The sequence below is a fragment of the Ptychodera flava genome, chromosome 19 (assembly GCF_041260155.1).
Source record: "Ptychodera flava strain L36383 chromosome 19, AS_Pfla_20210202, whole genome shotgun sequence".
Lineage (NCBI taxonomy): Eukaryota > Metazoa > Hemichordata > Enteropneusta > Ptychoderidae > Ptychodera > Ptychodera flava.
The window spans coordinates 2,971,422-2,996,140 of record NC_091946.1 but is presented as its reverse complement, the minus strand read 5'-3'; the positions used below and the strand labels follow the sequence as shown (position 1 = coordinate 2,996,140).

General features: G+C 36.1%; 1 protein-coding gene across 4 annotated transcripts in view; it reads left to right on the top strand.

The window, feature by feature from the left end:
* LOC139118392 (mediator of RNA polymerase II transcription subunit 12-like protein) overlaps positions 1 to 21,408 on the top strand; it is a 64,912-nt gene extending 43,504 nt beyond the window's left edge. Inside the window, exons 34-38 of one of the 4 annotated variants that reach the window (XM_070681691.1) lie at positions 4,184 to 4,281; positions 6,652 to 6,693; positions 15,271 to 15,453; positions 15,877 to 16,100; positions 19,941 to 21,408. In XM_070681691.1, coding sequence (XP_070537792.1) covers positions 4,184 to 4,281; positions 6,652 to 6,693; positions 15,271 to 15,453; positions 15,877 to 16,100; positions 19,941 to 20,247 — 854 coding nt within the window. In that variant the 3' untranslated portion in view covers positions 20,248 to 21,408. Of the gene's footprint in view, positions 1 to 4,180; positions 4,282 to 6,651; positions 6,694 to 15,270; positions 15,454 to 15,876; positions 16,101 to 19,940 lie in introns of all 4 variants that reach the window. The other 3 variants (XM_070681690.1, XM_070681693.1, XM_070681692.1) reach the window with 3 other exon arrangements.
* The last annotated feature ends 3,311 nt before the right edge of the window (positions 21,409 to 24,719 follow it).

Genomic DNA, 24,719 nt, shown 5'->3' with positions numbered 1-24,719 from the left:
CTCCATATTTTGATGTTACCATACCAATTTTGAATGTAAAGTTTGATTCATAATTTATTTTAGAATAATTATTGAATGGTGATATTAAGTGTTGAACGGAAATACACCCTCACCTACAATACTTTTGCGATTTGTGTACTAATTTTGGTGATTTTTAGCTACTATAGACTATAGTCTATAGAAGCTATTGGGATGGGTATCCATTCCATTCGGCATCCGGCGTCAGTCTGTATGTATGTATGTATGCATGTATGTATATCCGTTTGTGATGATGTCCGTCCACTCAAATATCTTGAGAACCGAAGTACTTACAGGTTTGATATTTGTTGTGTAGATGCAAAATATGATTGTAAGAACTGTCTTTTTTTATTTTTTGATATTTTTGAAAATAAGCAAATAAGCACAAAAAAGGCGTTTTTGGTAAAAAAACTTCTTCTTCATAACCTCTGTTCAGATAGCTTTGATATTTAGTATACAGGTCCCTAGGGAAAACCCAACTTAGATTTGTTCAAATTGTGATGAAATATGCAAATCAGTATTTTTAAGGAATTTTTTCGTCCTTCTTGGTCAAAAATTTATTTCATCAAAACTGCTCGTCTGACAGCTTTGATATTTAGTATACAGGTTCATATGGATGATCAAAATATGATATATTCAAATTATGATGAAATCTGCAGTTTTGTATTTTTAGGGCAATTTTTGTCATTTATTGTCAAAACTATTATTTCTCAAAAAGTGCTCATCTGATGGCTTTCATATTTGGTATACAGGTTCCTACAGATGAACGAAATATTATATATTGAAATTATGAAGAAATCTACATTTTTGCCATTTTTGGTAAAAAAATTTGTTTTTTAAAAACTACTCGTCTGATACCTTTGATATCTGGTATACAGGTTCCTAGGGGTTGTCCTAGTGTGATATATTGAAATTTGATAAAGTCTTCAATTTTTGTATTTTGGGGTTAATTTTTGCCATTTTGTCAAAATCTTTTTTTCTCAAATGTTAATCATCTGATAGTTTTGATATTTGGTATACAGGTTCCTAGGGTGTATCTTAATGTAATATATTGAAATTGTGATGAAATCTTCAATTTTGTATTTTTGTAGCTTATTTTGCCATTTTTGGTCAGGCCATCCTGAAATGAGCTATCACAGATATCCACCTTCATCATCAACACTGGGCGGGAGTTTCTGAATTCTCACAGCATCGGTTTGACCGTATGAGAATTTGAATAGTCATGATGGGCACTTTTGTGACATATGCAAAGAGGGGTCAAATTGTCGTACAGGGAACACATTTTGAAGCATATACGTTCCCCGACCAAACATTTTTTCAGTTTATTTTATTTTATTTCAGTTTATTTTCAACACATGACACGTCCGCTTGGGAGCGTAGCTTTTTTACATTTTCATAGATTTACGATAATCTGGCTTTTATAGGGGAAGTTCCTGTTAAGACAGAAGTATACTTTGTCCCTGGTTGTTAGTCCCCACGGACACCGTCCGGGGGGACTTATAGGTTTGGTCATGTCCGTGCGTGCGTGCGTCCGTCCGTCCGTCCGTCCGTGCGTGCGTCCGTCCGTTCACGCAGATATCTCAGAGATGCAAGGAGCGATTTCATTCAAACTTGGTACAAGGATTACTTCATATGTCATACAGATGCACGTCGATTTGTTTTGTGATATGATCCAATATGGCCGCCAGGCGGCCATTTTATTACGATATTTTCATGTACAGAGCCATAACTCAGACATGTTTCAACCGATTTTATTCAAAGTTGGTACAAGGACATTGACCAGTGTCATAGATATGCATGTCGATTTGTTTTGTGATACGATCCAATATGGCCGCCAGGCGGCCATTTTATTACAATTTTTTTCATGTACAGAGCCAAACTCGGACATTTTTCAACCGATTTTATTCAAAGTTGGTACAAGGACATTGACCAATGTCATAGATATGCAAGTGTATTTGTTTTGTGATACGATCCAATATGGCCGCCTGGCGGCCATTTTATTACAATTTTTTCATGTACAGAGCCATAACTCAGAACATGTTTCAACCAATTTTATTCAAAGTTGGTACAAGGACATTGACCAATGTCATAGATATGCAAGTCTATTTGTTTTGTGATACGATCCAATATGGCCGCCTGGCGGCCATTTTATTATGATTTTTTCATGTACAGAGCCATAACTCTGACATGTTTCAACCGATTTTATTCAAAGTTGGTACAAGGACATTGACCAATGTCATAGATATGCATGTCAATTTGTTTTGTGATACGATCCAATATGGCCGCCAGGCGGCCATTTTATTACGATTTTTTCATGTACAGAGCCATAACTCAGACATGTTTCAACCGATTTTATTCAAAGTTGGTACAAGGACATTGACCAATGTCATAGATATGCACGTCAATTTGTTTTGTGATACGATCCAATATGGCAGCCAGGCGGCCATTTTATTACGATTTTTTCATGTACAGAGCCATAACTCAGACATGTTTCAACCAATTTTATTCAAAGTTGGTACAAGGACATTGACCAATGTCATAGATATGCACGTCGATTTGTTTTGTGATACGATCCAATATGGCCGCCTGGCGGCCATTTTATTACAATTTTTTCATGTATAGAGCCAAAACTCAGGCATATCTCAACCGATTTTATTCCAAGTTGGTACAAGGACATTGACCTATGTCATACATATGTACGTCTATTTGGTTTGTGATACGATCCAATATGGCCGCTAGGCAGCCATTTTATCACGATGTTTTCATGTACAGAGCCGTAATACTCAGACATGTATCAAGCGAATTTATTCAAAGTTGGTACAAGGAGATTGACTACTGTCATACATATGCATGTCAATTTGTTATGTGATACGATCCAATATGGCTGCCGTGCGGCCATTTTGTTACGATTTTTTCATGTACAGAGCCATAATACTCAGGCATATCTCAAACGATTTTATTCAAAGTTGGTACAAGGACATTAACCTATGTCATACATATGTAGGTCTTTTTTGTATGTAGGTCATTCTTGGCCATTGAGCGCTATCTGTATCAAAGTATTTTTATCACAGACCTAATTAATGAAGAGGACTCTATCCTCTCTGAGGACATGTAATCAAAGTACCCATTAACAAGTGGGGACTGTGTCATCAACGATGACTTGTTTATTTTTACAGAGTGTACAATGCATTGCACATAGTTTACCCTGCAAAGAAAGTAGATATTTAGCTCATATTTGGTATGTATATAATTTATACCAAAAAAGCTTATATGGTGAGTCGGTGGCGTCTGTATGTCTGTATGTGGGTATGTATGTGCGGATGTATGTCCGTCACACGCAAAAGCTCCCATACCGCCAAAGCTACCATCTCAGTATTTGGTGTACCGGTAGATGCAGGGGTTGAGATGTGTCGTTGTTCAAATGAACACATCAGTGTCAAAATTGTGCAAATGAGGTAAGAAAAGGGAAATCCTGCAAATGTGCAGGAGTGGTGGCTTGCCAGTGACTGAAACAGACTACTCCACTGACCTTGAGTCATTTCCTGTCATTGTTTATGAACTGTTACATATTAACAGACCTGCTCAAACTAAGAGGGACTAGCTGTTTCTCCTATGCATGTTGCTAAAGTTGACCTCCAGTACCTAAAGTTTCAGACCTTATTTACTTTTGTCATTCTTGTTTTTCTGGTTTAAATATTTCTTGTTATTTTTCTGGTTGTACTGTGCAGAAATCATTGTCATAACATCATCGTATAATTTTCCTGCACTGGACAGATAGAAACAACATTTATTGTTGATCTTTGGTACCCATACTGGTATGTACCAATTGTGATCAAATGTGAGCGACACCCTATAATTGCAGTATTTTATTCCATTATTTTGATACTCAAGAGTCTTAACTTTGAACTTTATTTTACTTATCATCTATTATTTCCAAGATGTTTGTTTACCTGGTCACAAATCAGTTGAACATGACAGTTATGTATCTATGATTGGATATATATATGCATATGAATTAACATGTAAGGTGAAGCATTCAGCAGATATTGCTATCTGTTATATATCCAAAAGCAAAACCTATCGCTAAATATTTATATTTTTTATTCCAAATCTAAGTATTCCATAGATATTGAATTCGTCAGAAATTTTTTTACTCTTTCAGCAGGTCGTTTAGATCGATCTGTACCAACCAAGCGGGCGTTAAGTTCATATCTTAGGTCAAGACAACCAGCAAATCAAACCAACCAACAATCAACAATACCTGTAAGTCTTCTAGCTTCAATTCTTATCTTTGCACAAAAATTCATTTTTGTACTGACTTTATGCTTCTTCCTAACATTTGTCATATATATATATATATATATATATATATATATATATATATATATATATATATATATATATATATATATATATATATATATATATATATATATATATATATAATATATATATATATATCAGGGCTCGAAATTAACTTTTTTCCCCGGTAGCTCCATTGGGCTACCATTTTCTGAAGTTGGTAGTCCAGTGACAAGGTCTGGTAGCCCATGCATTTATGAAGAGGTTTTTTAAAGGATATTTTATTTATATCTAGACAATGAACGATTTATTTTGCATGATTCTATCCCGAAAGTGAATTTTCTAGTCATTTGACATCAATACCTGCAGATCATAGCCTTAGGAGAACGGTATAGCATGTGCAGTGGACAACGGTGACGCCTCAAAGTTTGACGACCTATTCACACATACGCAGAGCTTATATGCAACAAAGTCGACATGTCCTTTCTGTGTCCAGCTGGGTTGACTGTATGAGCGTCGGTCATCTCACAGCGATCAACATCATGTCGCCCACTGAGTAATTTCATGTCCCAGGCTTTGGTAGTCCGTGTGGGCTACCATTTCATTCGTTTTGGTAGCCCCAGGGAAAAGTTGGTAGTCTGTGGACGCGGGACTACCGCTAATTTCGAGCCCTGTATATATATATATATATATATATATATAATATATATATATATATATATATATATATATATATATATATATATATATATATATATATATATATATATATATATATATATATATATATATATTTCTCCAATGAATGATCATGATCATATGCTTAACAATTCGTTACATGTCAAATTATGAGATTTATATTATACTCAGATAGTTTACCTTGGAATCTGAACTGGTAGATACCAGCAACTATTTATTCCTTTGATACCCAGTTGTACATTTGTAATCCCAATTATTTGGATAGATTTTAATGATGCACCAATTATTTCTGTAACCCACCGTCCATTTTTATAAGGAATTCAATCTTTCATACCTATGGTACATTAACCATAACCCATTAACATCATAAACTGTGAAATAGAACCATGTACATATTACTTTCTTTCTTGTGTATAATGCATCTCTTCAGTCATTACTTGATAAATATAATATCCAGTATTCCTTGTGACTCACTGTAGCTCAACTTTCTATCAGCCATCCAGACTGTGCTTTGTGCAGTATGCTTATATTTCTGTCCGTCTTTATGACAGTGAAAATGTGATGTAATTTGTCATCTTAGTAGATGAACTCTACATGTACATAGGAACCCATGTTGGTCCTTGAAGTTTATGTTGATCTGTCTTGTTTCTGTCAGCTATATTACTGTTCAGTTCAGATTAATGTTAGGTGAAAACTCCTTGGAGATGTTTTTGTAGATACCCCAGTTGAATTTGTATTGTAGTGTGGATTGAGCAATGTCTTGTCTAGTAACTGTCAATCAAGTATATCCAATAATGCATGTTTTTTCACATCTCTTTTTTAAACAAAAAGATGCTGTTCATGTTTAGAAGTGTTATTTATTTTTAATTTTGGATGACAATCTGTGTTTTGAGAGTGCAACAAATTAGAAAAGCCCTTAAATTATGTGGAAATGTGCTTTCTATGTTAGAGTTTTTGTAAATCTGTGTGTATGTGTCAGGGTTTTTGTAAGCCTGTGTGTATGTGTACATGGTTTTGTAGTTCAAAGGAAAACCTTTCCAGGTAACTGTGTCTGCTTAGTTTTCAAGGAATGATCCAAATAATACAAAGACCAAATCAAATTGATTTTGCCAAGTATATCTGTAAACTATCATAGCTCACCCAAAAAGCAGTTATTTGTTACTATAAAAACACCATTATTCAATAATTTTTCCTTAGTTCACCTGACTAGATGGTATTAGCAAATTCTACAATTGTATCATTGATAAATCATGAAGATGTTGAACACAAAGCAATGGCAATAATTGAACATGTGTCTTCAACTTTAAAGCCTTCAGACTTAGTGTGTCCTGTTTCCATTGACCTAATGGCATCAAGATTGCAAAATCAATGATATGATTTGATAAAATCACTGTCAATCAATTGTATTGTTGGCTTTGTAGGCAAAGTTTGATGGAGTGTGTCAATTCGACATTTCCTGAGCATCTGTTGTTGTTTGATCAAATTAAATCAATGTAATAGCATTCCATGCACTCAGTAAATTCAATGCTTGTACACTAGCTGCCTGTCCTAGATGCTATCATTCTTTCTACTGCCTTTTGTCTTTGAAGTACTATAATGCACTAATTGATAAATATTAACACATCTTCTTAGCAACAAGATCAGGCATTTTCTTTTGGAAATCCAATTTTAAAGGTAATTAGATTATAACTATTTGTGTCTGACCCTAGATGGTCCAATATGTCTGACCCTAGGTAGCCCAACGTGTCTGACCCTAGATAGTCCAATGTTACTGACCCTAGATAACCCAATGTGTCTGACCCTAAATAGCCCAATGTGCCTGACCCTAGATAGCCCAATGTGTCTGACCCTAAATAGCCCAATGTGCCTGACCCTAGATAGCCAACGTGTCTGACCCTAGATAACCCAATGTGCCTGACCCTAGATAGCCAACGTGTCTGACCTTAGATAACCCAATGTGTCTGACCCTAGATAGCCCAATGTGTCTGACCCTAGATAGCCCAATGTGTCTGACCCTAGATGTCCAATGTGCCTGACCCTAGATAGCCCAATGTGCCTGACCCTAGATAGCCCAATGTGTCTGACCCTAGATGTCCAATGTGCCTGACCCTAGATAGCCCAATGTGTCTGACCCTAGATAGCCCAATGTGCCTGACCCTAGATAGCCCAATGTGTCTGACCCTAGATGTCCAATGTGCCTGACCCTAGATAGCCCAATGTGTCTGACCCTAGATAGCCAACGTGTCTGACCCTAGATGTCCAATGTGTCTGACCCTAGATGTCCAATGTGTCTGACCCTAGATAGTCCAATGTTACTGACCCTCGATAACCAAATGTGTCTGACCCTAGATGTCCAATATGTCTGACCCTAGATAGCCCAATGTGTCTTACCCTAGATAGCCCAATGTGTCTGACCCCAGATTGCCAAACGTGCCTGACCCTAGATAACCCAATGTGTCTAACCCTCGATTGCCCAATGTGTCTGACCCTAGATGGCCTAAATTTGTCTGAGCCCAGATTGTCCCTAGATGGCCAAATGTGTCTCACCCAAAATAGCCCAAATTTGTTAGATTGCCCCTAGATAGCCCAGTGTATCTGACCCTAGATAGCCCATTGTGTCTGACTGTAGATGCCCTGTGTCTGACCCTAGATTAGATGGCTCAGTTGGCCATAATGTGTGTGTAATGCATGATTATCATTAGTAACATGTTTTGACACGTATTGGTGGATTTCCTGTAGAAATTGTTGTTGTGAGTTGTCGGTGTATTTCAAACAGAGTAGGATACAATGATGTCATACAGCAGTGATGTCAGACAATATTTCACCATGGTGAAATAAAGTTGGGGTGTATCAACGTTTTCACCATCATTGAATTGAAGTAAAGTCACGGTGTATCAACAGCTTCACCATCATTGAAAAGAAATTTTGTGTATGATTTCAGAGCAGCACAGGTACAGCTATGAAAGAATACATTGTCATTACTCAGTAGCAAGCTGGAACTCAAAGGGATCAATCAGACTTCACTTTTCTAGAGTCATATTGAATTGAAATCAGCTAGGGTTGGCATTTATTACTGTGAATATCCTTCTAGTATATGACTAAATACAAAACAAAGACTGTAGTGTATAAATGTAGGGAGGAGCTGAATCCCAGGGATTAAATGTTTCCCCTTTAAGAAGAGAATGTGTATGTGTGCCTTGGATGAAATATTTTCCCATCAAGAGGAAGATGTGTGACTGTACAGTGTAATTGATGTACATGTATATAGAGTCACATTGCTATTGCTGCAGAGTTTGTGATAAGAACATAAAACTCTGGCATTAAGAACTGCGTTTTGTCATACATTCATTGCCATGAATTAACACACCAGACCATCTAGATGATAGTAGGCATAACTTTAAATATTATTTTCTCTTGTGTAGTTTCTTCACCATTTATCAAAAATAAGGTGATTACCATGGTGTTGTTTCTCATAACTATTTAGATGAAATACTTTACGAAAGGGAAATACTTTTTAGTGATGTTTTGTATCTCATTACATAACATCAACCTTGATGTCAGTTCTCTAAAGATTAAACAGCAGAACGATGTAGTTTGGTGCATTGATAACATGTTATTGTGTCCCATGTGTTGGATGCAGTGATACTATCTGTGTATCAGCAAAATTTACAAGTTTTTACAGGAATAAATCTTATTTCTGTGGTATTATTCTTGATAAGTATGCCAGAAAGAGTGTCTTTACACAATGCTCTTTAATAATCAAAATCATTCGCGTACAGTAATTTGATATTGATCTTGAATGATTTATTATCTGTGTAAAAGTTGTTGCATTTCACAGATGAATTTTCTACAAAAAATGTGTTCAACCAAGGAAAGGTCAGATTTGAATAAAAAATTAGTGGTATATTTCAATTTTAGTGCAGATACGTAGTGTTTTATGATGAAATCATACATATAGATTGTGTTGTACCCTTGATTCCCGTCTGTGGTGGAAATAATCCTTTTGATGTGTGATGGCACGGAACACACTCAGAGGAAATGATAGAAGCTCAACAGTCATACAGCAATCAAAATTTATTTCCACGGTAGTGAAGGACAGTAAAGTCTGTATTATGTCAGAATCAGTTGAAAACCAGTTACACAATTTATTAATCCTCTTTAGGAGAGAAACCTTGAGAATATAGTGTGAATGAGTTCATACTGTGAAATTAAGTGTTTTCAGGAGGAAAGTATTAGATTTTTAAAGTCCATCTATTACCTGATTTTGTTTAATTTGAACTTAATACTGTTGTTTAGTAAAAAAGCCATAATACCCAAATCATTAAAAATTATTTTGGGAATCCATTTCTATAATATTATATTTCATACATAAAACACTCGAAATACAGGTCCTCAGAAAAAATCTGAATTCATATTGGCCGCGAAATGGTCACGTGACATGACGTCATGTGAGGCCATCAGTGCAGTGTGCAGTGTCGATGTCACGAAATGCGTACGACGGTACGGTACAGTGTCTGGTAGGTATCAATGACTCGGAGAGCCCGCGTACCCGGTCCGGCTAGGCTCCACTATGCTGTGAAGATCGGTGGAGATACACGAATCAACCTGACTCCATTACGAAATTAGTAATCCTGCGATACAAACAAATATGGTAAAGAGAAAAAAACTTTCACAGATCGTTTTGTTGGTTTTTTCAAATTATCAGCAACATCATCAACAAGGAATGAAGACACAAGGTCCACGGAACTAACGCAGCGCGAATATCAGTGGTTATTTCTTGAACGCGAGAAGGTCTTTTGCTGTGCCAGTACCGCCAGATAACTTTGGGGAAGCAGATCAAAACTCCGGTGACGATGATTATATTCAGGTACAACGGACAAAACGGTTACAGGGCCACTACAGTTGCAGGGAAGGTGATGATGACTTCTGACACAAATAACGTGTGTATGCACAGTGCAGTGTAGGTTTATTTTACGTCCATGACACAGTGGACAACAACAAGGGAAATAAATAATCGTTGATAATTATCATTCTCCGTAATTTGTGGTTTCATTTCATGTTTATTATATAAATGTCAGAAAAACAAAGGGCATACACAAGACATTTTAGTGCGATGCCGAGTTCAACATGGCGCGGTGCCGCGTATACCGGGTGCTCTCTCTCGTTACCCGGGCTCGTTACTCAGACTCTTATCGGCATCTGATGACAGACCGAGTTATGAATTCGAGTTTCACACAACCGCTTTCAGAATGTTTCGTTTGGGCATATTTATCATAAAATCGAAGCCCTAAATGATACTTATTACTTACTAATCTGTATTTCCCACTCATGAAGGCTCGGGTGAACCTGGATCTGAAGGTATTCCGTCGCTTGGTCTATCTATAGCTGATTGATCCGCAGGTTGTGGAGATACCTCGCACCTCGCTGGCTCAAACCTATACGGCCGTGGCCCTGAATTTCCTGAACAATAGTCATGTACCGTAGAGCCCAAGACTCCCCATCACTATCATCTGAATCATACACTCCGAGTCCAAAAACTATCTCTTCATTCACGCTCACCGAGTTTAAATTTGACGCCATTGATTCTGTATGTACAGGAGGCATAGATCGATCTGCACAATGGCCTCACGTGACGTCACAGATGAGGGCGTGGTTCAAACAGAGATTTTTGGACACCGTGTTGCGAAGCACCAAAGGTGTCCTATGTCGCCACAATGTCTGTGTGTGTGTCCGTCTGTCCGTCCGTCCGTCCGTCCGTCTGTCCGTCCGTCTGTCCGTCCGTCCGTAGACAGATTTTGTTCCACTCATAACTTAAGAACCCTTAGGTCCAATGTCATGCAATTTGGTATTTGGTATTATCATGATGAGACTTAGATCTGATTAGATTTTGGTGGGTGTGGCTTATTAATTAATTGCTCATTTGCATATTTTATGACTTTTTTCGTTCACGCAGATATCTCAGAGACGCCTGGAGCGATTTCGTTCAAACTTGGTAAAAGGATAGTACTCTACCTCATACAGATGCACGTTGATTTGTTTCACAATGCGATCAAATTTGGCCGTGTTAGAGGACTTTTTAGTTTTCGCCTCCATAGATTCCCCTGTATAAGGCAATCCATAGACTCCCATGTATAAGGCAATCCATAGACTCCCATGTATAAGGCAATCCATAGACTCCCATGTATAAGGCAATCCATAGACTCCCATGTTTAAGGCAGTCCATAGACTCCCATGTATAAGGCAGTCCATAGACTCCCATGTATAAGGAAGTCCATAGACTCCCATGTATAAGGCAATCCATAGACTCCCATGTATAAGGCAGTCCATAGACTCCCATGTATAAGGCAGTCCATAGACTCCCATGTATAAGGCAGTCCATAGACTCCCATGTATAAGACAGTCCATAGACTCCCATGTATAAGGCAGTCCATAGACTCCCATGTATAAGGCCAAGAAAAATAAAATTTAGTTTCTCATCGTATTCATATTGCAAAAAGGATGCAGTGACAGTTTTTAGTCCCCACAGATAAAGTCCAGGGGGCTCATAGATTGGGTCATGTCAGTCCGTCAGTCCATCCATGTGAGTCCATCCGTTCACGCAGATATCTCAGACGCTTTCACAAAATGTCACGTGACCTTTGACCTCAAATATACATATTTGTCCATAACTCGGTAACCACAAGTGCTAAACCTTTCATATATGGTATGATGGGACACCCTATGATGCCACATATTGTACCTCATTAATTATGTGCATATCTAATTTTGAGCAAGCCAATAGAGCTAGAGGTCTGATTTTTGGTATATAGGGATAACTTAGCAATACAATTTTTTGACAAAATGTCATGTGACCTTGGTGACCTTTGACCTCAAATATACATATTTGTCCATAACTCAGTAATCACTAATGCTACACCCTTCATATTTGGTATGATGGGACACCTTATGACGCCACATATTGTTCCTCATTAATTATGTGCATATCTAATTTTGAGCGAGCCAATAGAGCTAGAGGTCTGATTTTTGGTATATAGGGATAACTTAGCAATACAATTATTTTGACAAAATGTCACGTGACCTTGGTGACCTTTGACCTTAAATATACATATTTGTCCAAAACTCAGTAACCACAAGTGCTACACCCTTCATATTTGGTATGATGGGACACCTTATGACGCCACATATTGTACCTCATTAATTATGCACATATCTAATTTTGAGCGAGCCAATAGAGCTAGAGGTCTGATTTTTGGTATATAGGGATAACTTAGCAATACAATTTTTTTGACAAAATGTCATGTGACCTGGGTGACCTTTGACCTCAAATATACATATTTGTCCATAACTCAGTAACCACAAGTGCTACACCCTTCATATTTGGTATTATGGGACACCTTATGACGCCACATATTGTACCTCATTAATTATGCACATATCTAATTTTGAGCGAGCCAATAGAGCTAGAGGTCTGATTTTTGGTATATAGGGATAACTTAGCAATACAATTTTTTTGACAAAATGTCATGTGACCTTGGTGACCTTTGACCTCAAATATACATATTTGTCCATAACTCAGTAACCACAAGTGCTACACCCTTCATATTTGGTATGATGGGACACCTTATGACGCCACATATTGTACCTCATTAATTATGCACATATCTAATTTTGAGCCAGCCAATAGAGCTAGAGGTCTGATTTTTGGTATATAGGGATAACTTAGCAATACAATTATTATGACAAAATGTCACGTGACCTCGGTGACCTTTGACCTCAAATATACATATTTGTCCAAAACTCAGTAACCACAAGTGCTACACCCTTCATATTTGGTATGATGGGACACCTTATGACGCCACATATTGTTCCTCATTAATTATGCACATATCTAATTTTGAGCGAGCTAATAGAGCAAGAGGTCTGATTTTTGGTATGTAGGGATAACTTAGCAATACAATTTTTTTGAAAAAATGTCACGTGACCTCAATGACCTTTGACCTCAAATATACATATTTGTCCATAACTCAGGAACCACAAGTGCTACACCCTTCATATTTGGTATGATGGGACACCTTATGACGCCACATATTGTACCTCATTAATTATGTGCATATCTAATTTTGAGCAAGCCAATAGAGGTAAATGTATGATTTTTAGTATATAGGGACAGACTATAGGATAGAAATTTTTTGACAAAATGTCATGTGACCTCGATAACCTTTTATGTAAAATACACGATTATGTCAATAAATAAGTAACCACAAGTGCTATGTCCTTTATATTTAGTAGGATGGGAGACCTTATGACAACACATGCTTTACCTCGTTAATTATGCCCATATATAATTGTGGGCAAGCCAATAGAGCTAGAGGTCTGAATTTTGGCATATATGGATTAATTAGCAATACGATGGTTTTTTTTTCAAAATGTCAGGTGACCTTGATGACCTTTGACCTTGAATATGCATATATATGCATAACTTCATAGATCTGAACATATACACTCCAGTGATACTTCTTAATGACCTCATTTCCCTGCCCCATCAAGACTAATACTCCTATTACAAGTGGGGACTATGTCAATGTCAATGACTTGTTACTTCTATACAGAATATTATCTCACATAGTGAGTGTCTGAATATTATTCTGAATTGTATTCCAAAGCACATTCTGAAAGGACTCTTCTGGAATATACAGAATATTATCTCACATAGTGAGTGTCTGAATGTTATTCTGAATTGTATTCCAAAGCACATTCTGAAAGTAACTCTTCTGAAAATTTCACAGTCTTTGCCACTGCACCATCTCCCTAATACATATGGTGACCCACGGTGTCCACACAAGTCTCACTTTGATTTTCTCAAGCCGTGAATTTTTAGCAAGATTACATTTATTTATCAACAGAAATGAATAAAATGACACCAGCATTTGACACATGACTCCAATAAGAGTTTATAGTAAAAAAATAAAAAAATATGTTTTCATAGGTAATAGATGGATTTTAAGGTTGGGACTACATGGAAGGGAGGAGAGATTGTCAAAGTTTTCAGTTTGTATGAGTAATGTAGATGTTGGAGCAAAAAATTATTATTGGTTCCTTTCTCTTACTAGGTCCCTTGCAAAAATGATGCTGCATTAAAGTGGTTTATTAGAAAATCAGAGACATCATTTCTCTATAACTTTTAATGTTGTACTTTTGACATAATTGAACTAATGATACCTGCCACCTCATTGAACTAATGAAATCTACCTCATTGATCATTGAAATCTACATCACTGATTAATGAAATTTGCAGCATAATTGTACTCATGAAATCTAGTAAATCATTTAACTAATGAAATCTACCTCATTGATCAGTGAAATCTACATCATTGATTAATGAAATTTGCAGCATAATTGTACTCATGAAATCTACCCAAGGTAGTACATCATTTTACTAATGAAATCTACTTCACTGAATCAGTGAAATCTCCATCATTAATTAATGAAATTTGCATCATAATTGTACTTATGAAATCTAGTACATCATTTAACTAATGAAATCTACCTCATTGAATCAGTGACATCGACATTGAATGAATGAAATTTACAGCATAATTGAACTGATGAAAATCTACCACATTATTGAATTAATGAAATCTACCATGTTTTAGAACAATTAAATTTACCATGTCATTGAACCATTATGAAATCTATCACATTATTGATATAATGAACTTTATCACGTCATTGAAATAATGAAATCTACCATAGTAGGCAGCCAGTCAATGAAATCAACCATGTCATTGAACTATTATGAAATCTACCACATTATTGATATAATGAACTCTATCACGTCATTGAACTAATGAAATCTACCGCAGTAGGCAGCCAGCCGATGAAATCAACCATGTCATTGAACTTTTATGAAATCTATCACATCATTGAATTAATGAGCTATTTCACATCATTGAACTAATGAAATTTACCACGTCATTGAACTAATCTACTATATTAATGACCTGCAGTATTATTGTCAGGTCAAGTCACAGTGTTTCTCCAAATCTTCCTGTGCAAGAGTGATATGTAAAATGGCTGTATGGTGATGTCAGTCTGTATCCTGCAATGACTACTAGTAGTAAAGCCAGTCATTTGCCAGTGAAGGAATTCTTTGATATTAAATGTTGTGAATACTTTCATTGAAATGTCTTTCAGGTGACATGAATCCATGATTACATTACAAAGTACTTATTACTATTGTTAATTTGATAGTTTCACTTAATGGAGAAACAAAGACAACAGAGAGCAATGTTACAACAACAACAACAACAACAACAGCAGCAGTTACGACAGCAGTTACCAAACAGAGGTGATAGTACTGCAGCTTTTATTTCTCAGTATAAACCAACACAAGACCAACCATTGACCCATCTACCTCAACCTCAGCAATCTAGTGTAAGTCTACGTAATATTTTGAATTTTGTCTAATATCATACCAACAGTCTGAATATCTGTCCCCAAAGTGCATTCTACATCAAAGACTTGATGTACCGGTAGGTGTCTCATCAGCAAAATGTTATTTTCATTCTGGTGAGATTTGTACCCTTTGTACTCGGTATGCCATGCCATTCCATGTCAAGTTTTGAGATTCAATTCTTTATGACAAGGATATTTTGTAAATCTAATACTTATATTTATGGATGTATTGAAATTGATTCAGCAGTTGTCACAATTTCTTTCCCCTTCTCTCACACCCCCCCCCCCAATTGTCTTACACACACTTTCATGAAGTGTAAAGCAAATGTTGATCTAATTCCATCTGTACAAGCAGATTTACTCTTTTGATTGTAGAAACGTATTTCTAACATTTTGTCATAGGTTTCACCAAACTATGGTAATTACAACAACCCAGCATTACAGCAGCCGATCTCAGCAGACACCGTTCCCCCCTCCAGTGGAATGTTATCACCCAATTATGGATCAAGCTATGGAACACCAAACCAGACAACACCAAGCATATTACAAATGGGAAGACCACAAGGCCAATATATTCAACAGCAAGCTCAGCCACAACAAAGACAAATGCCAGCTACTGCCGCTAGGTAAGGTGTAGGTTATGAAATCCATAGTAATGAGTTGCCACAAAACAAGCACTAACTACTGCCGCTAGGTAAGGTTTAGGTTATGAAATCCATAGTAATGAGTTGCCACAAAACAAGCACTAACTACTGCTGCTAGGTAAGGTTTAGGTTATGAAATCCATAGTAATGAGTTGCCACAAAACAAGCACTAACTACTGCTGCTAGGTAAGGTTTAGGTTATGAAATCCATAGTAATGAGTTGCCACAAAACAAGCACTAACTACTGCTGCTAGGTAAGGTTTAGGTTATGAAATCCATAGTAATGATTTGCACAAAACAAGCACTAACTACTGCTGCTAGGTAAGGTTTAGGTTATGAAATCCATAGTAATGAGTTGCCACAAAACAAGCACTAACTACTGCTGCTAGGTAAGGTTTAGGTTATGAAATCCATAGTAATGAGTTGCCACAAAACAAGCACTAACTACTGCTGCTAGGTAAGGTTTAGGTTATGAAATCCATAGTAATGATTTGCCACAAAACAAGCACTAACTACTGCTGCTAGGTAAGGTTTAGGTTATGAAATCCATAGTAATGAGTTGCCACAAAACAAGCACTAACTACTGCTGCTAGGTAAGGTTTAGGTTATGAAATCCATAGTAATGAGTTGCCACAAAACAACCACTAACTACTGCTGCTAGGTAAGGTTTAGGTTATGAAATCCATAGTAATGAGTTGCCACAAAACAAGCACTAACTACTGCTGCTAGGTAAGGTTTAGGTTATGAAATCCATAGTAATGAGTTGCCACAAAACAAGCACTAACTACTGCTGCTAGGTAAGGTTTAGGTTATGAAATCCATAGTAATGAGTTGCCACAAAACAAGCACTAACTACTGCTGCTAGGTAAGGTTTAGGTTATGAAATCCATAGTAATGATTTGCCACAAAACAAGCACTAACTACTGCTGCTAGGTAAGGTTTAGGTTATGAAATCCATAGTAATGAGTTGCCACAAAACAAGCACTAACTACTGCTGCTAGGTAAGGTTTAGGTTATGAAATCCATAGTAATGAGTTGCCACAAAACAAGCACTAACTACTGCTGCTAGGTAAGGTTTAGGTTATGAAATCCATAGTAATGAGTTGCCACAAAACAAGCACTAACTACTGCTGCTAGGTAAGGTTTAGGTTATGAAATCCATAGTAACGAGTTGCCACAAAACAACCACTAACTACTGCTGCTAGGTAAGGTTTAGGTTATGAAATCCATAGTAATGAGTTGCCACAAAACAAGCACTAACTACTGCTGCTAGGTAAGGTTTAGGTTATGAAATCCATAGTAATGAGTTGCCACAAAACAAGCACTAACTACTGCTGCTAGGTAAGGTTTAGGTTATGAAATCCATAGTAATGAGTTGCCACAAAACAAGCACTAACTACTGCTGCTAGGTAAGGGACCGTCTCAGATTGTCGCAGAAGTTCAAAAAGCGAAATTTATTCGTTTAGGGGGGAGGGGGTTTGACCTCCATTCAATTAGTGAACTTCACTTTCGCACTTTTATTTTGTGATCACAAGTTTTCCTGTGTTTATTTTAAATTAAAGAAAAACTGCACACTCGTGCCAACAAATTTGTAACTGTTTCCATATCGTTTGTGCCCCAAACACAATTTACGGATAGGAACATTGTATTCTAAACATTTCATTCATCAAATTATATACATAGACAAAAAGTATCACCTTTTTAAAAATGTGCTATTTATAAGCATCTGCTCTAACCACTAGATGTCTTTATTCTCACTTGTTATGCACTTTGTCATAGTCGTTTCTATATGATTGAACATGCCTGGCCCCCTTGTCAAAGTTTCTCGTTTATTTACTGCCCCTACCAAGTACAAATTGCGTGTTCACAAAGACAAAGAACAGCACAAGAGATTCAAAAAGGGAAAGTAAAATAAAATGAAACTGTTATGCGGTAAAATGCCCTGTTAGTACTCAGATCTGATTGATTACTTTAATTGTAATGTGGCAAGGGGAATACGTCTATAGTAGCTATAGCAAAATGCACCATCATACTCTCAGGCAGACATGAACATTTCGCACTTTTGAAGTTTCGTGTAGGGGGAGGGGGGAGGGGGTTTTGATCTAAACGAAGAAATTTCGTTTCTTGAACTTCTGCGACAATCTGAGACGGTCCCTAAGGTTTAGGTTTGAAATCCATAGTAATGAGTTGCCACAAAACAACACTAACTACTGCTGCTAGGTAAGGTTTAGGTTATGAAATCCATAGTAATGATTTGCCACAAAACAACCACTAACTACTGCTGCTAGGTAAGGTTTAGGTTATGAAATCCATAGTAATGAGTTGCCACAAAACAAGCACTAACTACTGCTGCTAGGTAAGGTTTAGGTTATGAAATCCATAGTAATGATTTGCCACAAAAACAAGCACTAACTACTGCTGCTAGGTAAGGTTTAGGCTATGAAATCCATAGTAATGAGTTGCCACAAACAAGCACTAACTACTGCTGCTAGGTAAGGTTTAGGTTATGAAATCCATAGTAATGAGTTGCCACAAAACAAGCACTAACTACTGCTGCTAGGTAAGGTTTAGGTTATGAAATCCATAGTAATGAGTTGCCACAAAACAAGCACTAACTACTGCTGCTAGGTAAGGTTTAGGTTATGAAATCCATAGTAATGAGTTGCACAAAACAAGCACTAACTACTGCTGCTAGGTAAGGTTTAGGCTATGAAATCCATAGTAATGAGTTGCCACAAACAAGCACTAACTACTGCTGCTAGGTAAGGTTTAGGCTATGAAATCCATAGTAATGAGTTGCCACAAACAAGCACTAACTACCTTTGAACTCTCTTTGTTCAATGTATAACCACATCAAAACAATAACATGTATTTAAAATATAGAAATGAAATTAAAATAATCACATTTATTTATCAGACCTTAAAAGTATATCAGATCAGAGCAAATAAAAAAATAAAGGCAAATAATCAATTTCAGTGAAGTTGGGTTTCTCCGTCCATTGTTCATGACTGGTTTTAAAACCGTATGGACCAAGCAAAATTGCACTGTTATTAAACAGTGTTTCTGTTTAAAGATTTGCTTTCCGCAAGTCTCAGTGAATTCCCATGGCTTTCATAAGGAAACAGACTTTTTAAATGGTTCAGAATGTTGAATGGTATCATCATTTTTTAACTTCAGTGTCTTTGAGAATAAACATTAGTTTTAGACATGAGAGACTTATCAACAGATACAAACCAGACAAGTAGAACAATATCAGGGTTTCACATCCAGTAAGCAAGTTGAAACAGCCTAGATGATGATATCTCCGTGGAGCTGGCGTGAGCTATTCTTCTGTTGGAGGTTTACTTCTTTTTCCAATGATAGAATTGAGCTTTATTGTGTTAGTTAATATTTACACTTTAATAAACTTTTGTTGAAATTTTGCTTGAATTTAACAAAGTTAATACTGCAAATTTAAATTTCTCATGTCAAAAATCATTGTTCCCATATGTTTCATCAGCCTTGTAGACAAATATTGACTTTGCATAGTATTAACAGTGCAACGGTATGGGTTTACTTCAGGTGCTAGCTATAATTTTACAACCTTCTCAAACTTCCTTTTCACCAACCCCTTTCACCACAATGGTTTGGCCTAAAGGTATTGTCATCAAAGAAGAGTAAAGACCTGTTATAACAGGGATTTTCGTGTGAAAATCTTGAATCTAGTGGTCTTTACGACAATGAAAGACATGTCATAATGTTGATGAGTCAAACTTTGGGTAGACAAACTTTCTGTCAAAAAATTAGGATATTATGCAGTTTGTATTTGTTATTTGTTTCAGACTTCAACATCAAATACAACAGAGAAGTGGATTACAGCGAAGTGCAACCATGCCAGTGGGACCAAGTCAACAGTATATGACCCAACAAATGTCTCAAGAGAGGCAGGCTCTCCTAAGGCAACATCAACTTCTTGCACTTCAAAGGAAGCAACAACAACAACAACAGCAGCAACAGCAACAACAACAAATACAAACACAACAGCAGCAGCAAACTGCAGCATTAGTACGTCAGTTACAGCGGCAAATGTCTGGCGGTGTCCCTCCACAACAACACAATCCATACCAAGCACCAAATCAATTCCAGTGAAACACACGCACACATTTCAATTTCTGCTAGATTCAGACAGGTACATTAAAATTTCAAATTCCTTAAAGTCAGGTCATGATCTCAGAGAGTGATCAGCTTCATTTAGGTTCAGACCGCCCACATGAATACTATGTGCAGTATACTATGTGCAGTATCTGGATGATTTTCGTGATAAGCCATTGCTATGGTAAAAAAAGTAAGTCATGTCATGGACCAGACAACAGAAATAAGCTTGATGTTTGCATGAAAGTGAATTTGAGACGGGACAGAATCATGATAAAAGCGTTTTCACCTAAAGCATAGATACTAGAGAAACAGGATGTTTTTCTACTATCTCTGCCAGTAGGTAGCTGTCCCCAGAGATGGTAATTAAAAAATGTGCTTTTTACTGCTGCTCACTTGTGTCCATTTACGGAGCAAGACATGATTATCTCCATTAAAGCCCTTGATGTACAACGCAGCTTTTCAAGAAGTCCCATAGATCAACAAGCAAACTGTCACAGATACCATGTTTATTTGATTATATGTTTGCTTTTCAAAGGCAACGTAAACTATATACAAATCCCATTTTTACCTGTCGACAACTGAATAACCGAATGCCATTTATTAGAATATTTCAAAGACAGCAATTGTCTATAATGTTTTGAAGAATTTGATTAGGAAATTTTTTAACATAAACAACTTTGGATTTTCTGATGTAATATCTTGAAGATAGGGCTTGTAATGGTAAAGAGTAAATGAAAATCAAAGAACAATTAGATGTATGCGATTGTGACCAAATATGAACAGAGAACATCCATGGATGTCATTCTAATGTTTCCATCCAACATTGAAGTACTTTTACAGCTGATGTAACCGTACACTTACAACTGTGTATCATTCTGGTGATCATTGTCCGTCACTTTGACCTTCAGGAACCAATAGCTGTAACTTTTGAAGATATTTTGAATCTCTGCAAATGGGGAACTTGTACTTTGATTGCTGACAAGATCTGTGCATTTGGTGCACAATATATCTCAGTTATGTCTGAACTGTTTTCATTTCTCAGTTATATCTGAACTGTTTTCATTTGAACTTGGCACAACACAATATATCTCAGTTATGTCTGAACTGTTTTCAGTTGAACTTGGCACAACACAATATATCTCAGTTATGTCTGAACTGCTTTCATTTGAACTTGGCACAACACAATATAAGTCAGTTATATCTAAACTGTTTTCATTTCTCAGTTATATCTGAACTGTTTTCATCTGAACTTGGCACAACACAATATATCTCAGTTATATCTAAACTGTTTTCATTTAAACGTGCACAACACAATATAAGTCAGTTATATCTAAACTGTTTTCAGTTGAACTTGGCATAGCACAATATAAGTCAGTTATATCTAAACTGTTTTCATTTGAACTTGGCACAACACAATATAAGTCAGTCATGTCTGAACTGTTTTCATTTGAACTTGGCACAGCTCAACATAACTCAGTCATGTCTAAACTGTTTTCATTTAAACTTGCACAACACAATATAAGTCGGTCATGTCTGAACTGTTTTCAGTTGAACTTGGCATAGCACGATATAACTCAGTTATGTCTAAAATGTTTTCGTTTAAACTCGCTCAGCAGTGTTTTCATTTAAACAAGGCACAGCACATGGAAAATGTGAAAGTGCCTTCACGTCAAGTATTTTTTGTGATCAGCAGTTTCATAAGTTAAGTCCACCTTTGGTTCACATATGTCTGAATTGATGTTTATTTCAAAGCAGGACAAAGGCAGTATACAATAACATACATGTGCTCTTTTACTTCTTTCATGATGCAATCGGATAGAGTCAGGCAACAATTTTGTTTTGCAATATTTTATGTCCAGAGTTATTCACAGACATGCCTCATCTAATTTCACTTGAACTTGGCCAAGCAAAGTATACAGATAATACACAATCACATACACGTGCTAAAGTTTTTCCTACTCACGGAGCTTTGAAATGAACCCCCATAAGTGGTAGATCAGAAAAGAATTGAAAAAGTTTGAGAGTCAAAATATCTGTCCCGGATGCGCATTCTACCTTAAATACAAAGTGATAACTTTGCAAATTCAAAAAACTGTGTAGTAACATTATTGCAATGTTATTGTTTACAAATTAGTTCTAGTCCAGACAAAATCAAGTCTGATTTTTGAGATTTCACACATACAGACTGTTGACAAGAACTTGCATTTTGGTGTGATTGTTGGAATAGTACAAGGACTGCATTTGATAAACATGAAAATAATAACAGCAGATTAAAATTCACAGCTGACAGAGCTTTAGAAAGATGTTGTATTTCATTGCAAGCCTTTGAAAGATAAGTACAAAAACAATCAATGAACATGTGAACCTTGAACTCAGTAGGTTGTCTGTGGCAACATGATAAATTGCATCATCATGTAAAAGCAGAATCTGCATGTATCCAGATTTCTAAATTGTCCTTTTACAAGAAATAATGACAGTACAATGAAAAACTCTTGTCACAACATAATCAATGAAAAGCACACACATGATGTAATTATGCTGTGATTTTATACGCAAGCTGTATAGACATAAACTTTTTCTCAAACTTAAACTGAGAAATCTTTTAATACTCTTACCAATCAAGAATAAAAATAAAGCGTCACCATGAAAATTTTGGTCCCAGAGAAACAAATGACCTAAAATTTATCAATATTTGAAATTGAAAATGGCCATCATCCCTGTGTTAATTCTAATGGTAAAATTACTTTCCTTTATTTTCTCAAAACAAAGATGGCAAAAACTTTACTTACACTTTCAAAAGCAACCCCAACAAATGGTAAACCACAAAGTATTGTGAAAATTTGAGAGTCAAATATCTGTCCTAGAGGCGCATTGTTGCTTAAATAAAGGAAAAGATTTTATGAGATTCAGCCAAACTTATGCCAATATCAAAGACTTATGTTGTGTTAACAGATAATGTACATAAGAGAGATGATAGTAAACAATTCCTTGGATTGAAAGGCACTGTTTTAGCTTGAAATGGTTTAATACACACTAATGTATGTGGTTCTGTGGTTTCTCCATATATATATATATATATATATATATATATATATATATATATATATATATATATATATATATATATATATATATATATATATATATATATATATATATATAATATATATATATATATATGTATATATATATATATATGTCTTTTATATCAGGTATAATATTTGAATATTTTAGACTTTTCATTGTTGAATTTAATTTATATGTATTTCAATATGAGTGATAAAATATTCTCAAATCCATTGTCATAAATCTCTCCCGACTCAAGTGTTAAAACAAAAAGTCTAAAGTACTCTCTACTTATGTTTACTTTGATTTAGTCACAAAAAATGTTCATCATTGCACATTGTAGTCAATATTTCATAGCTGAATTAGTTGGAAGTTTTACTTCGCATCAAAAATAAAATATGAGCTTTTCATAACACACCATAGGAGTTCATTTCATTCATTATGGCAATTGAAATCATACAGCTAATTTCAGGAGGTACTTGTGATGATTGATGAATAATTCTGTTGTGGCAAAAGAAAAACTGTCATTTATGGTTGATAAATGTTTGTTTGTCTCCACGGACGAAGTCTTGGAGAGACATAGATTGGGCAGCATCAGTCCATGTGTCTGTTAACACCAAGATCTCAGATACAGCCTGGCTGATTTCTTTCAATCTTGGCATACCACCTCAGGTATATGCATGTTGTTTCATTTTTGTGATGTGACCAAATATGGCCATCAGCAGCCCTTTTGTTAGAATATACAAACGTACGTTCATGCTGCCATTTCAGATGTGCCTGAACTGATTTCTGTCAAATTTGGCACAATGATGATACATTATGGCTAACATATGCACGTTGATTTGTTTTTTGTATGATCACTGAAATGTGGCAGCCAGGTGGTCATTTTGATATATTCGAGTGTGTGTTCAAGAAGATATTTCCAACAAGGTTAAATATGCAAATCACTGGGTTTTTTTGATACAATCATATGTATCATTGTTATGTTTTTAACATGGCTCAGGGAAAGTATATTTAAATTAAAATAAAGGCACTTTCACATGCTAAGCATAAAATGACAAGTCAAATGTGCTTTTCACAGCTTTTAGACCCTAATTTCTCTCGTTTCAGGTTGTTTCCACAATTGTTTAGATCGTTGAGGGTTGTTTTGCTTGGTTCAGCTCGGTTTGGTTCGCTTTGCCCCGTCTCAATATTTACAAACGCCCCTGGTCTGTTATAGCCCAAACTTTGGAAACAAATATCTGGCATACTGCTACTCTGAGGAAGTGTCTACTTATTTGTGTATGAACGAATACTAGCTTCATTTTAAAGAGGGGTATTACATAAGTATATTATGTGTTGCGTCTCGACTCATGCTAAATCAAGCAAAATGCATATGGTGCACTGTTGCCCTAGTAATG